At 36.3% G+C, this 16,749-nt stretch overlaps 1 protein-coding gene across 1 annotated transcript in view; it reads left to right on the top strand.

The window, feature by feature from the left end:
• ULK4 (unc-51 like kinase 4) overlaps positions 1-16,749 on the top strand; it is a 309,023-nt gene that overhangs the window by 122,330 nt on the left and 169,944 nt on the right. Inside the window, exons 23-25 of the mRNA XM_072412276.1 lie at positions 2,435-2,568; positions 3,323-3,444; positions 5,082-5,138. Coding sequence (XP_072268377.1) covers positions 2,435-2,568; positions 3,323-3,444; positions 5,082-5,138 — 313 coding nt within the window. The remainder of the gene's footprint in view (positions 1-2,434; positions 2,569-3,322; positions 3,445-5,081; positions 5,139-16,749) is intronic.

The raw sequence follows: 16,749 nt of genomic DNA, 5'->3' as shown, positions 1-16,749 counted from the left end.
GCAAAGCCACAGAAATGTATCAGGCAAAAAACATACTGCCTTGGTGAATCTTAGTGGCAATTCAAGCCTATGATATGAGTTTTTTTCAAGAAATAGACTGTTTTTTTTTTTTGTTTTTTTTTTTGCAAAGTGCAATTAGTCCTAATGCTGTTGAGGTAAAGTCAACCATATCTGAGGAGGTTGTGTTCAAAAAGGTCGGCAGAGGGTAAACATCGATGGGCTCTCTGAAGCTGATTTTTCTTCATTACTGACATACCACGTCTTGTTCTTCCATGTGCATAGATTCATACAATAAGAACATTTGTTTTAATAAATACAAAGCTGCAATGGTTTGTGTCCTTTATGTCTGGAGTAGTTCATTTACACCACATCCATTACAACATTGGGGTTTTGGCTTTTTTGCATTGTCAAGAACAGCTTATAAATTAGGTTTCCCTTTAGGGATCCTGTTTGTTCCTATTTTTTTAAAGCTCAGTAAGAAGTTGAACATCTCAAACATCAGCTCTGGGTTTGGTGAAGTCTTTCATCATTGGAGATGAAAACAATATGCTAAGGATGTTTTGTATATTTTGGATCTATAATTTCTTCATGAATAAATGGCATGTTGGAAAAAGCAGTTGTTGGGCTATATTCAAGTGATTGTCACTCCACATGCATTCTCACTGCAGTCAGAAAGATAATTCTTTAAGTCTCTGCTCCTCCATTGATAACAAGTGAAACTTGTTACAAGTTACAGGTAGTCCCGGGGTTAAGGACATCAGACAAACAGACAACTCCTAGATACCAACAGGGCTTCTCTGCTTGTTTGTGTGCAGGACGGAAGCTTGATAGTGGGGTGGGGGGAGGGGACTAGCTCGCATGACTTGCAGAAGTTTTTTTTGTCCTGCAACCTCTTGTACCTCTTTAATGACTAAGACAAACTCAGCAGTTGTTTATTTTTGGATATCAAAGAACCGCTTGCTACAAAAGTTATTAAATGTCTAGGCCTCAAAAAGTTTTTTTTTGTTTGTTTTTTGTTCTGTTTGTGAAAAACTCACAGTGAGAATTTTATACAGTAACTGACACCACACTGCCTCATAATATGTTGGGACAAATATCAGTCCTAATTGCATTTATTAAAATATTGTGCATGTCCCTAATTACATACAATATCAACCTAAGAACAAACCTACAGTCCCTATCTCGTATGTAACTCGGGGACTACCTGTGTTTGCAAAATTAGAGGTTATAGCAGTTGACTAATCTGTCCACCATTGTTGACTTTCACATTGAGAATAGCCACAAAGTTACAATATATAGAAGGGGAGGGGGGTCAACTGGCACTCTGCTGTTCCATGGGAAAGTACAGCAGTCAACCCCACTCATTCATTGATTCCCCTGGACCACGGAGTCTCCTGTACACATGCTACATTTTCTCCTGAGATGACACTGGGTTTTTTTCTTGGGCACCAATAATCTGGTATGTACATAGTGTTAGAGAAGGGTTTTTTTTGTTTTTTAGGCCCAATATATTTCCTGTTGTAGAGTGACCACATTGCTATTCCATAGATACAATACAGTAAGTAAATGGTGTAAACCTAGGATAGAAAGTGTGTTGCCCACAGGATTTTAGAATGAAAAGTGAAAACTAATTCAGGCGACAGTGAGTTCCGTGTAACACACTTAGGGACTGGTAAACTGCAATATATAATATTTTTGTTTTTGCGGTTGGTTGTACTTACATGCACATAAAATAAAAAAACAAAGCTACATCTGCAAAGAATATCGGCACATTTATATACCTTTGGTTTTCATTTTATTATGATGACTGTACAACTTAGAATTACATAGGAGTGATAAGTATAAAAGATTCCACTACTGTCTAAAGCGGAATCTCCTACATGATACACTGAATTAGTTTGACATAAATGGGCCGTCATTCCTCGCTTTGGTATCACTTTTGATTCAAACTGAAAACAAAGAAAACCCAAGTGCCTATGTTGGAGAAATTTATCATGTTTAGCTAAAAGCACTTTGAAGTTAATGAGGACCAGTGACAATTTTTTTTTTTACTGCACATTGCTGAACCAATATCTAATAGGGTTGTTTATCAAGCAAATGGTTTTAGACCTGTGAGAATTCACACTCACTACAGCTAGGCCTTTTTTTGTATTCTGTTATATATCCAAACTTTATTGCAAGTTTCAAATCCCACTCCAAATAACAGAAACAAATGTTGGTATAAATAAATACACAGTTGTTTAATTTATTTAAAATATATAATTTAGATAAATGTGTAATACTACAAACATTTTTCACGATAAATCTTTCTTTTTGCTCTATGTATGTCAGTTCTTTTTCAGTCTCTTCAGCTTGGCTCAGGTGACATTGGAAGAAATGATATATTATTTTATGTTGTCAAAAGGTCTTATCTTTTGCATTCACTTATTTTCAGGCTTGTGATGTACATTGAAAGAGACAGCCGAAAAACCACACCAGGAAAAGAGCAGCAAAGCATCAGTGAATACCTGTCAGTATGTCTGGAACTTCTCATCCATCACATAGTACAGGAGCTTCCAGGAATTCTGGGTAATGTGCATGACGTAAAGAGATTTTAAAGTTCTTTTCTTTGGACTTCTTAATTCTGTATAATAATGTGGAGGATGTGAGTGCTACTCATACTGCTCACTGCCTCTCCCAATAATTCTTTATGGAACTCCCCCAATGCAGTGGTTTAATTGCATATGTTGGCGCTATATAAATACTGTTTAATAATATTAAAGGTGACAATTTGTGAGTTATATACATTTAAAGGACCAATAATAGCTAACCGTTAAATATCCTTTTGTGTCGCATAGATATTGATATTTGAGGTGTATGATATTTTATTCATTGATGTCCCATAACAAAGCCAGGTAAGTGAGCTTGCTTTTTCCTGGTTTTGCTTTGCAGCTTTCTAAATCAGCTCTTTCACTCTAACCTGCTCTTAGGACAAATAATTAGCCCATCTGAACTGCTAATGAAGGCACACTGGTCATGAGTTTGTTGTGCAGTTACCATTTCCTCTTGCCATTGAACTACTGCAGTACCAGTAGTACTCACTGCCACGGCTGTTGAATGTAGGGACGCTGGTTCTTTAAGAAGTGGCCGGCTGGTAAGGGTAAGGCAAGGTAGCATGGATAAGCAAGTAAGCATAGCTTGCTGGGGGAAGGGGAATGTTGAGATCAACAGACCCTCAATGGGACAAAACGGCTATCATCGTAACAATAAACTATTCTGTATTTATATTTGTTTTTCCTTTCATGTACACTATGTTCTTTTATGATGTCATTTTGTTTTACAGGTGATATTCTCAAAGCCTTATCTAATGTATCAGGACGTAAACACCCATCAACTTTTCAAGCAAAGCAGCTGAAAATGTGTCTTCCAAATATGGCAATAATTCTGCATCTTGTCACATCTCAGGTATAAAATGTGTTAGATGCGCTGTTACAGAAATTTGCATTTAGCAAAAACATCACAAATGTGTTTTTTAGTGATATCACTTTATTTCATATATGCATATATATACATTTATTTATTTAAATGTGATTTGACACAAGTTGTATGAGTACGAGTTCTTCTGTATTAAAATTCAAGATTTTACCAGAATGTTTAAATTTTGTTTGTTGCCATATGGGAACTGTAAATGTAAAGCTGTGTATGTGCAAAGCTTTTATAGTTAACTGTGAAGCGGCCATAGACTGATTCCCATTGCTTTAAGCTAAATTTAAATATTTCTAGTTTTTTTGATACAGAACTTGAGCAGGGATGTAATGGTGATCCCTGATCTCTGTATTACTGTGGACAGGTCGGGAAAGGTACGTACAGAAGTTAAGTTATTTTAAACTGACTTGAAGACTTCTTTTTTCTAGGCATGGTTGTGTGTCGTTCTATTTGAAAATCAGAAGCCTGCATGGCAACATCAAACAAATAAAACTCAAAATTATTATAAAAGTGAAGTGTTGAAAAGTAGTTCTGTCTAAAGGTGCGTACACACTTCCAATTTTTATCGTTCCAATCGAACGACGAACGATCGATTGGGCAAAAAATCGTTCGTAAAAAAGTAACCAACGACGCCGACGAACGAGGAAAGTCGCTGGAAACGAACGACCGGACCGACGGATCGGATTGGGCGACGATCGTTGAACATCGTTCGTGTGTACGGTCGTTCGTTGATCGTCCATGTTCAGAGCATGCGTGATGAACGAACGTCCGTTCACTTTCCTGTCGTGCACATAGTTCCTCTATCGTTCAAACGATCGTATCTATTGTGTGTACAATATCTACGAACGATCGTGTCGTTAACTCTATGTGCAGGATCGGTGCTATACGATCGTTCATATATATCGTGCATGAACGTTCGTCGTTCGTTTTCCAACGATAATAATTGGAAGTGTGTATGTAGCTTAAGAGCAGACACCTCAATTCCAGCTGTTACTTTTGTTAGGCAGAAAGCTTTTAAAAGCCTAGCCCTTCAATAGCATATATTCCTCCTTTCTTCGTCCCCTAGTCTCTCTGGTTATTTACCTTGAGCAAGGAAAATATATGTTAGTTAGTTGGATGTTAAAGGGCATGGGCCTTTGGCCTAGAGCTTTCACATGGGGTGTGGAGAATCTACAGTCCCCTGTAAGTTCTGACTGAAGATCTGATTGGAGCTTACACAAGCCTCTCTACTATCCCTCCCAACTATTGAACAAATTAGTTGGGTCTCTTCATTTGCTTTGTTTTTGCAGAGTACAGATTAAGTTTTAGGGCAAAACTATACTAACTGCCATCTTCCTGTCTACAGGAAAAGCCTCCATGGCTAGTAAAGATATTGGACCGATATTTAATAGGGCTTTGTCTTGTCCCTGAATATAAAGTTAAAGTGGTGTCAAGGCTGTGCATAGGTAAAGCAGCTGCGGGGGCCAGTGTTAAAGTGAAATTAGTGAAAAAGTGAAAACACATCATTTGAAAACTGTGTTCGGCCCTTATATAGAGATAGTGTTCGTTGTGTGTAAAGTGTAAGGTAAAAATATTTTTCTAATCATTCCTAAAATTATTTTGTTGTCTTTAAACAGGTTTTTCGTTCCCAGGTCATAACGGAGAAATTTCTGTACAACTTTGGCACATTGCTGGTAAGGTTAATAAATCTTAATTTTCCGTAACAGTAACAACAACACCATCACCCAACAGTACAAAGACTTGTCTACTAGGGCCGGCACTGTCCCAATCTACTAAAATCTTTGTACAGGGGACAGGGATGTTGATTTGGAATATTTATCTGCATAAATATGGATGTTATATCCCATATCATTGCATATAGATATTCAAAAAAAGAAGGTTCATGCACAAAATGATAGCTAGACACTTAAACAGTTTAATTAAGAAAACAAGATGAGCAAGCAAGAGATCTAGATTCTCTCAATTCCCATTTTTATATAGGTAATTCCCATTAGGTATCATTGGGGCTCCTGGATTGGTTAGTGGGTGTGTTCTGTACAATTACCATCGGTTGACACACACCCCACTAGATTGGGAATGGTTAATGTATTTTGATGGACCTCCCAGCTAAATATGATATGTGAATCTGGAGCTGGAATCCAAGTTTAGGGGTCAACAAGAAGTCCAGCTGGGTCATCCCCCCAACCCACCTGTCCAGTTAGGCATCAATCTTTTGCTAACTCAGGCTTGAGGGATTTATTATCCCTTGAGGGTTAACCAGTTTGTTATGGGAACTAGATCTTGCGTATTGGCATGTTTTATTATCTGTTTTGTTTATTGTTCCTTGGTTGAGGTTCTTTGATAACCACTGATCAGACATCCCCTAGGTGACCCAAATGGCCAGTACAAAGAAAAACAGGTTTCATGTTTAAACACAACATTCCTACACCTATACACATACATTATTTATACATATATATCTATAAATATCTATAAACAATCTTGAGGTGCAACAGGACTGTTTGTTGCAAAGGCCAATAATGTTTTAATGTCGTTGTGCATATATTAACACATTGGGTCTGATTTATTAAAGCTGTCCAAGGCTGGAGAGGATACACTTTCTTCAGTGAAGCTGGGTGATTCAGCTAACCTGGAATGGATTTCCTAAAGTCATTTGCTATTTGGTAGCAAATGTTTTTAATCCTGGGTTGGATCACCCAGTTTCGCTGATGAAAGTCTATCCTCTCGAGCCTTGGAGAGCTATAATAAATCAGGCCCATTGTGTTAATATATGCACAACGACATTAAAACATTATTGGCCTTTGCAACAAACAGTCCTGTTGCACCTCAAGATTGTTTATAGATATTTATAGATATATATGTATAAATAATGTATGTGTATAGGTGTAGGAATGTTGTGTTTAAACATGAAACCTGTTTTTCTTTGTATTGGCCATCTGGGTCACCTAGGGATGTCTGATCAGTGGTTATCATAGAACCTCAAACAAGGAACAATAAACAAAACAGAGGTGTGCCTACCCACTGGGGACACACAGACATAACTAACCTCATTTTACAAAAATGTTAAAGTAGAGTTAGGTGTTAAAGCCTTAATAACTCCTTTTAAAATGAAAAAGTAACGGCTAGTTTTATCAGGTTAAACCTAAAAAAGTGCTGTTGAAAAACGTTTCCTTGGTGCTTCTTAGAGGTGTTTTTCTTTCTGTAAGGTATTTTATTATTCATTTGCAATGTTCCTCAGCTGCTTGGAAAACAAAACCAGAAAAACACTGCAATAAAACATTTTTTTTTTAGAGTCTGGAAATTGTCGAACCCTTATCAAGCTTCAAATGCTCTCTGTATTGTGATAACATTTTTCTGCTATATTTAAAATACTGTCTGTGTTCCACTAAGCAGATTTTTCTGTGAGGTTTAATTTTGTCTGTGTTCTGTTGATGAGCTTTTCTTTTAGGTTTTCTATTCTGCTATGCAAGGCATACACAATGCGATTCTATCATTACTTTATCATTTACATGTTATAATAATATGATTAATAAAAAGATTGATTTAAATAGATCCTGACAAGTCTCTACTAATATCTAATGTAACGTTCACTTGCTGGTTTGCAATTGATCTGAAAAATAATTGATTTTTACTATTACATCTAATTGAAATATCGATCGTAACAAAAAAGCAGTTGTGATTTCAATGCGATTTCAATTTAATCCTTATAGAAAAAAACCTTTTCTGATCTATTTTTGATTGACAACCTGCCCAAATATCTTTTGAAAGTAGTGAAAATGGAATTGTTTTGATCAATTTTTGTCTAACTTAACACTTTATTCTTACACTCTAATTGATTGAAAATAGTGCATAGCTTCAAGTTTGAAATGCTGTCTTCCGCTATGGAGATTTTTTTATCAGGATTCTAATTCTGTCTGTGTTCCAATGAGTGAATATTTTCTGTTAGGTTTAAATTCTTTCTGTAGATTTTGTGTTCTGCTGTAAGATTTTTTTATTCAGGATTCAATTTTGAGGAAGGTTTTCAGTTATCTTTTAATGTTTTGTTCTGTTGAGGTGCAATTTATGTCAGGTTTTTAATTTTTTATATCTAGATATTATAGCAATTTATTATCCACATGTTATGGCATTACTTTGATCAATAGGCAGAGAAAATATACAATAGGTATTTAAAATAGCTTGGTTTTGTAAATAAATTAATAAATTGCAATTATAATGTTCCTAGTATTTTGATACAAAAACAAAATGTGCATATATTATCTCATTTCTAGATTCTTTATACATAATAATCCAACTGATAGTCTAGCCAATGGCTTTAAAAAACAATTTGATAGCCAGTTAAAAATTTAGAAAGGACAACCATCCACCTAAAAACATATTTTATCAAGGCCAGTCTATGTTAGTTGCGAGGAGAACACATCCAAATGTATATATGCTTTAGTAGAATGTATGCAATCAGGGTGCTTGTTAGCATTACCAAAAGCAAATGCTTCATGTAGAGTCATTGGTGTTTCCTTTTGTCGATAGTGTGAACAACAGAAACATTTCTCCATCTAGGTCAGGGTTGCCAACCTAATTTCTATTTTTATGAACAAGAGGGCAAAGTTTTCCAAATAGTTTTTTTATGTGCAGAGTAAGCAGTGCATCTGTGTGGAAATTGTGTGTGTGGCAAATTTGTTGGCATAGTCACTTTTTGTTTTTGCATTTTCTTAGTTTTGCCTGTAAACCCCTTTTGGAGCCCAGCAATTATTAAACACCCCATATCCGTCATGTGTCTATGATGCATTAAGCAGCTACCGCTTTCCCCAGGACTGGATGCCCTAATTGTTCTCTATGGAGCTGCCACCAGAGAAGCTACTACATGTTGCATCTCATGAGAAGCAGGGGTTCCCTGGCATGAGGAAGCTGTAAATAAAAACGCAACTTCACAGCCAATGTACCTGTTACTGCTATAATATAAAGTGGAAAGTACAAACTGTGATCTGTTCTGAGTTAGGAAGTACAAAAAAAGAAAAAACTAAAAAGAGATCCCAAAACAAAAGATCTCACTTTAAAAAAGTGTAAGTGTAAGTGAATTATATTCTATAAAAATACAAAGTATCTACTTGTTCTATGGGTGATCTACTGTTATTAAGAGTGTATTTACATCATAGGAAAACCACACTTTTCTGGGGTCCAGCATTCTCTGCAATATCATGCAAGAAAATTAAGGATTTAAGTGCAAATATCATCTATGTTCTTTGACCACACAACTATATTAGATTATATTTAAATGTAATAACATTTTGGCAACCTTTTGCTTGGCTTCACACATATGAGAGGAGTGTAATGCAACAAGTAGGTACCAAGATACTGATAATAGTAGCTAAACAAACAAGGAGTAGAGAATCACAATGTGTGTGTGGTTCACAGCTTTGCTTGAATTCTTGATTCTGCAATAAAAAGGTTGTTAATGTCCATGCCTACCTTTCGCTCGGTGGTGTATTTTTGTTGTATCATTCATTTTTTTTTTCTATCTCTGACATGCTTGACTATGGGATGTTGGGGAGGAGGTGTCACCAGCTGATTCTGCTGTTCTATATTTGTATGGATATAGAGGTGTTGAACATTATAATCAGTACAAATTCCTACAAAATGCTTTTTGCCTTTCACTGGCTGAAATCATCTGGCCAAGCCAAATAGCTGCAATTTTTTTCAATTAATTGGGTAGGTTGGATTTTTCCAGAAAGTTGCTATGATTTCCTCCAATTAAACCCAAGACCAATGTGAATGTTTGGTAAAAAGATGTTTAGTTAGATCATGGATGGACTACTGGCTGTCACTGAACTATTGTCAAATGTGTAGTGATTTTGCCAGTAGCTTGTGGTTATGTTATATGGGTAATCTCAATAAATAAAAAAATCATGTATCCAGTGGTGCCTGTGTACTTACTGCTTTTTTTGCCCAAAAGCAATTATAATTCTGCAAATTATTGGTTGTAGCAGTTTGCCTACCTCATCTTGTCTTTCCAACATTCATGTATGAAAATGATGCAGGCAGTAGTAGTTGGGCAAAAAAAATTTAGAGAGCAGGTTGGAGTGGGCACGCTCCAGCACTACCTGAAAATGTTGACATTTTGTCCTTTCAGAACTGGCATTTGTGCATAATGCTGGCAACAAAAAGGTTTGTGCATATACCTAGATAATTCTAGCAGCCTCATTATTTATTCATTTTATCTATATCACGGTTACTTCAGATTTCTTTAAACATATTATAGGCTCTGCAGTTTTATAGGAACATCTAAATCAATACATGCTCTTGTATGTGTGAACGGGCTGTTGCACATCTTCCCTTTTCTTCCTATCATAAGAATATTAATCTGGGAATGCTGGAGAGGATTACATTAGGGAGAAGTGCTGTTTATGTCTGCTACTGATAATTAGAAGATGGTAATGGTTCAGAAAAGTCTGTTATATGCTGCATACAAGAAAATAAAGTGACTTCTGTTGATTTAATTTCTATGTATGCTCTTTCCACGGGGTATTGATTCCAAGAAAACTGATTAGTTTCATTTACAATTTACTAGCCTCCAGTGTAGAATCGGCTGCAAAACCTGAAAGTGTAGAAATATTCCGTACATAAACCATGTAATGAGGTTGTAATGTAAGTAAGAAAACACAACTTTGGAACGTAAAATCCTAAAATATATTTATTTTGTCTAATTAGAATGCTAATATTTCATTAGGTGATAATGTTTTTGTCTCATTTTAAGACTTTTTGTAATCATCTCGCTTGCAGAAAAAAGCATACTTTGTAATATGAATTTCAAATATTTAGGCAGTTCTCTAGCTGTCTAGAATACATAAGCAAATACATTTTTATTTCTGTTTATTACCAAATGCAGTTTCACAAAAAGTCATCGGATAAACAAATATATAGTATGCCCGGTGCATACAAACAGGTACCAATGTAAACACATTGGTCCTGATTTATTTAAGCTCTCCAAGACAGGAGAAGATAGACTTTCATGGTAAAACATGGGTGATCCAACAATGTTTTGTTTTATGTCTTAAAAAATATTTTGCTATTAGTTCGAAAATGTTTATAGTTCTGGACCAAATCTATTCCGGGTTTGCTGGATCACCTAGGTTCTCCCATGATAGTCTATCTTCTCCAGTCTTGGAGAGCTTTAATAAATCCAGCCCATTCAGTCAATCTTAGATACATAAAGATATGAAAAAAAAAAAAAATAACCCTGGACTTCTTAAATTTATTCAATACTTGTTTCCAGAGATGGTAAATAAAGTAATGTTATATTTATAGTAAATAGAAATATATAAAGTAATAGGTGATTCTCGAGACACTATGTTGTCCCTCATGAGATCTCACAGCGGCCTCCCAATGTTGGTCAGGGATCCATCCTGACGGATCCTTGAATGACGAACGACCGTAATGCAAGTGAAGGAGAGAGAGCATATTAGGGTGCTGTTTGCTCATTCTCCCCCCTCCCTTCTCTATGGAGCAGAAGGGCACTTTATGTACAGCGCTTGTTTATGCATCTTTAAAATAAGCCAATGAAATGTCTGGAAACTATTGGACCTGCTAGGTTAGAAAAAAATACTTTTTTGGAATTTAGGTAATTATTTATTATTCCATTGTGATAAAACAGACCAATAAACTCACTTGTATTAAAAAAATGCCTTTTTACCATCTCCTACCCTCTTTGACATACTTAGATTGCCCACGTACTCAGATAATTAAGTGGCAGATATTACAATGGGCTGATATGCTCAGCCTGCTCAAAGTGGCAGGTTCATCTTCATCTTAAGCTTTGTTTCTCTGCCCTGCTGTCTTTGAGTATGTCCTATAGCAAATAAATAAATTGTACTTTTACTAATGTAGATACTTTTATCACATAGGTATAGTGAGCTGCCAACACATTTCCTCTGCTGCACTGAAAAATCAAATCACTATTTTCACCTCCGCACAGGCTCTTCTGTCTGTTCTACAAAACACACCCCACATTTTATTAAAGAGGAGAAAGAAAGATGTTCTGTAGTCCAGTATAGGAGCAGTGACCTCAATATTATTTCATTTATTGTAAGCTGTAAACAGGAAGCAAAAACAGGAAAGATAAAAACATTTAATTTTAAGAGAGCAAATTTTCCATTATTAAGGGTGGCTCTCTGTGACTTGGACTGGGAGACAATATGGTTCTCAAAGAACACAGAACAGAAATGGGAATGTTTCAAGTCTGTTCTACAAAAGCAAACTAAAAAATATATTCCAATGGGTAATACGTTTAAGAGGCTAAAATTAAAACCTATGTGGCTTACAGCTGATGTTAAAAAAGCCATATAGAACAAGAAAAGGGCATTCCAAAAATATAAAAATGAAGGATCACCTTCATCATTTGAAACCTATAAAGAAAATAACAAAAGATGTTAAAAAGGGATAAAATGTGAAAAACTTCAAAATGAAAGGCAGATTGCAAAGTAAAGTAAGGCAAACCCCCCAAAATTTTTCAAATATATTATTAGCATAAAGTTCAGATCTGAGCATGTAGGCCCCTTAAAGGATGTCGCTAGGTTGGTAACTGGGGATAAAGACAGGGCAGATTTACTAAACACTTTTTTTTTAGCTCTCTGTACACAAAGGAAAATGGCAGAGCTCAAGTCCAAATTCAAAATAGCATTGTCACTGCCTTAAATGAGTCACAATGGCTCAGAATTGATAGGATTGAGAAACAGCTAGGAGAAATTAAGGTTGACAAAGCACCAGGACCTGATGGATTACATCCACTTGTCATCAAAGAGCTGAGCTCAGTTATTTCAAAGCCAATATTTCTAATTTTTAGAGACTCTTTAGTCACTGGCAAGGTACCGATTGATTGGCGTAAGGCCAATGTGGTTCCTATCTTCAAAAAGGGAGCAACGTCATTACCAGATAACTACAAACCCGTTAGTTTAATGTCCATAGTTGGAAAGGTCCTAGAGAGTTTGATAAAGAGCCACATAGAGGAGAGGTGATAGTCAGCATGGCTTTAACCACCTAGCCGGTATGCCCGTACGAAGGTCGGGCAAAAAAAAATGGCTAGGATGGTTAACCCCGTAATTTTGTCACATCCTTACCTCCATGGTCCCGCTGTGCACATCCAGCGGGACCATGGAGGTAAGGATTCCAGCGTCGTTTTCCTTTTCCAGCGTCGTCCTCCGTCCATCGTCGTCCGTCGATCTCCCTCTCCAGCGTCGGGTGCCAGCGGGACCGGTAAGATGCCGGCCGGTATCTTGTGTTCCGCTGCCCGGCATCTTGCGTTCCGCCACCCGGCTGGCTGAACACAAGATCCCGGCCGGCTGAACACAAGATACCGGCCGGCATCTTACCTGGTCCCGCTGATCTCCACGTCCGTCTTCGTCCAGCGCCGTATGATCTCTGCAGGGAGAAGCCGTCCGGCGGAGAAAAAAAACCGGAAGGCTTCTCCCTGCGTGCGTGATGACGTTGGCGCGTGTGCGGGAAATTCAAATAGAAACTCATTCATTCATTTTGTATTGGATTCAATACAAACTCCTGTATTCAATCCAATACAAAATAATTCAAATAAATACAAAGTTTGTAATTGGTAAATTCAAACTGTCATTTTGTATTGGAGTGAATACAAACTCCTGTATCCAATCCAATACAAAAAATAAAAAAAAAAATAAAATAAAAGTAAATAACTTGGAAATTCAAATTTATCTTTTGTATTTGATTGGATACAAACTTGCGTATCCAATCCAATACAAAAAAAATAAAAATAAAAGTAAATAACTTGGAAATTCAAATTTATATTTTGTATTTGATTGGATACAAACTTGCGTATCCAGTCCAATACAAAATAATATAAAATTAATACAAAGTACATAACTGGTAAATTCAAACGCTCATTTTGTATTGGATTGAATACAAACTCCGGTATCCAATCCAATACAAAAAAATACAAAAAAATAAAAGTAAATACATTTTTTATATTCATATTATCTACTAGAACCCCTGTTCGGACATATTTCTGTAAGTTACAGGTCTACAATTTAAAAAAAAAAAATTCATGAAAAACAGTGGATCACTTTTGGTACAGAAATCTAGACGTCAGTGTAACGCTCAGGTGGTTAAGAAAGACAGAAGTTGTCAAACAAATTTACTCTCTTTTTATGAGGAAGTAAGTAAACCCCACAGACAGTTAATATGCAAGTTAGGGTTGATAGGTTTAGAAAAGTCAATCTGCAAATGGATAGAGAACTGGCCTAAAGATCACAACCAGAGAGTTGTAATTAATGATTGGTGTACCCCAGGGTTAAGTGTTGGGACCTTTACTGTTTAACATCTTCATAAATGGTATAGAGTTTGGGATTAAAAGTACCATTTCTGTGTTTGCAGATGACACCAAACTATGTTATGGAATTAGGTTCATACAGGATGTCTATAATCTACAAGCAGACCTAGATGTACTGTTTGATTGGGCAGCCAAGTGGCAAATGATATTTAATATAGATATATGTACAGTTATGCACTTGGGGGCTAACAACATGCATCCTTCATACTGTCTAGGGGGAATACATTTGTTGGAGTCAGAAATAGAAAAGGATCTGGGGGTTCTGGTAGATCATAGACTTATAACAGCATGCAATGCCAAGCTGCAATATCTAAAGCTAGTAAAGTACTTTCTTGTATTAAAAGAGGAATAGACTGTAGAGATGGAAACATAATCCTGCCCCGTACAGAGCATTGGTCTGACCACATCTGGAATATGCTGTCCAGTTTTGGGCACCAGTTCACAAGAAGGACATTGTGGAATTGGAGAGAGTGCAGAGAAGGCAACAAAATTAATAAAAAGGAATGGAGGGAAATAATTTTTTTTCCCCAGTTGAAGCAAATTGTACCAGGGTTTTTTTTTTTGCCTTTCTCTGGACTAACTGTGTCTTTTAGGGTTTTATATCTGGGATATGTTTATTTCCCTAGTGGTTGAACTTGATGAACTTTTTAACCTAACCTACTATATAACTATGTAACTCGGGCAGTGCTGACAAAATTACTTGCAATGTCAGTGCAGCAGAGGCAGCACTGTCTGTTTACTCCAGGGGAATAGATTTTTTTTGGGATTTCTAGGAGATCAACATGTACTTTTCTGTACTAGCAATATTTTGTGTTGCAGAAATGTACTAAAGACATGTACTAAATATGTTTTTTGTTTTTGGGGGCAAATGTGCTAGGGACAGGTTTCAGTCTGTAGTGGTTATTGTTAGCGGACATATTGATGTCCTCTGAAGTTTTATCAGGGCGATATCTTAATTAGAAGGAAACATTTTGTTTGCTTCTAATCTATTTGTTTCTCAGAGATCTCTAGCTTATTCCCACAGTTCCAAAACATATTGAAAAGATAACTAGTTTTTTTACTTGGTCCTTGGTCCAGGTGCATGTTTCTTGTTGCTTTTGGGACCAATGCAATGAGAATATATTAAGGCACTGTGAGGCAAACTAAAGGTTATCTTGTTGCTTATATAAAGTAACCCTGTCTTGTACATTTTAGGATTGAATTCTGGATTCAGGAGATGGCATTACATTTTTGTTTATTTGGTTAAGATCCCCTTGAATGTGGTAGATCAATTACTACATAGGATAGAACTCTAGCATGCCCTCTACCAGTACTTCATCACTAACCAACGAAAGAGTTTCCTGGTGTACCAAATATTCCCAGGAATGTGTATGCCGTTACTTCCGATCTTCTGATGAATATTATTATTTTACTTGAGTGATAAGTTTACTTTAAATGAGAACTGCAACAAGTGGGATCAGTCAGAACTCCTAATGCATGTCAGCTGTGCTTAAGTGTAAAAAGGTTTTATTTATTTAGGCTTTATGTAGTTTATTGAGATTAGATTTTACTAGTATTGCATACATTTGCTTCTTTTTAATTTATTCTATGTTTTACAATTTACTCATCTCTTTTGGGGAGGCAGCAAAGTGCCAGTTGGAAATACCCTAAATACACAATGAAAAACTGGGCAATTGCTTATCCCAGAGCTCTAGATTATGGAAAATCCAAGCAACCTTGTCACTGGGGAAGAATAAAGGTTGTAGCTGAGACAAATTGCCCATAAGTGCATATCTTTACCAGTCTGCTAGACACCAGCTCCCCTATCCTTATACACAGTTTTGTACCTAAATTGCTCAAACTTAGAACTGGTATGCAGATTTTCTTCTCTGAATCAATAAAACGAACAGCAACTGACCAATCTCAAGAGACATTTTTTTCCCATGGGTTGTGCATAGATCAAATGTAAATATCTATTACAGAGAGATTTTTTTCGCTTGTTGGAGCAAATTGAATCCTTCTTTATAAGGTGTTTTGTCTTCCCTTGGATCAACTATGTATGTATATAGGGTTTTATCCTAGATATGCTGGTTAGTAGAATGTTTTATTTATTTAGTATTTTTTATTTATGTCATTGTTAGTCAACCTGACTAACTATGGGCTCTATTTATGAAATATTCCCCCAGCCAAGGCTGGAGAGGATACACTTTCCACAGTTAAGCTGTTTGATCCATCCAGCAAACCTGAAATGGATCTGGTCCAGGATTGAAAACATTTGCTAACAAATAAAAAAAGAAATTCATTCCAGGTGTGCTGGATCGCCCAGCTTCACTGTGGAAAGTGTATGCTCTCCAGCCTTGGAGAGCCTTCATAAGTCAGGCCCAATTACTCACTATGCCACCTAGTGGCCAATCGTCAAAAGTGCACAACTGTCACAATGGGGAAAGAAGAGGAAGGAATCGAATTTTATCATCAAACAGAGGATGGAATATTTTTTAAATAGAGCCTATGTAATTATGTAAATTCTAAATGTACCTAAGTTGTATCTGTGTATGAACTACTGAGTTCTGGGAATCTGGGATTTCTGATTTTTCTGTGAAAACATATCAAAGGTCAGAATCTCAAACACATATGTGCAGTTTTGTGGAAATTCGAAGTGAACAGTCTATCAGATTGGTCCGTTGACTGCAGAGTTGGTCAAACGATATGCTTGTGCACACTAGGCCTTATCAAGAATTATTCATAAAACGAAGCTGAGAATTTTCACAAAATATAATGTTTAAATATTCACTTTTATAATCCAATCATGTGCAGATAAAATAAATAAGTAGAGATTTGTTTTTCACATTGTTTCAAATGAATGGATAATTGTCAAGTATACACAATTTTTGTGATGTAAATTTCCTCACTCAGAAAATCAGCAAACAAATCAGCCTCGCTGTGTCTAGGCAGGTAGCCAC

This window comes from Pyxicephalus adspersus, chromosome 5, assembly GCF_032062135.1.
Source record: "Pyxicephalus adspersus chromosome 5, UCB_Pads_2.0, whole genome shotgun sequence".
Lineage (NCBI taxonomy): Eukaryota > Metazoa > Chordata > Amphibia > Anura > Pyxicephalidae > Pyxicephalus > Pyxicephalus adspersus.
The sequence above is the reverse complement of the archived record's forward strand: the minus strand, read 5'-3'. Positions and strand labels throughout refer to the sequence as shown.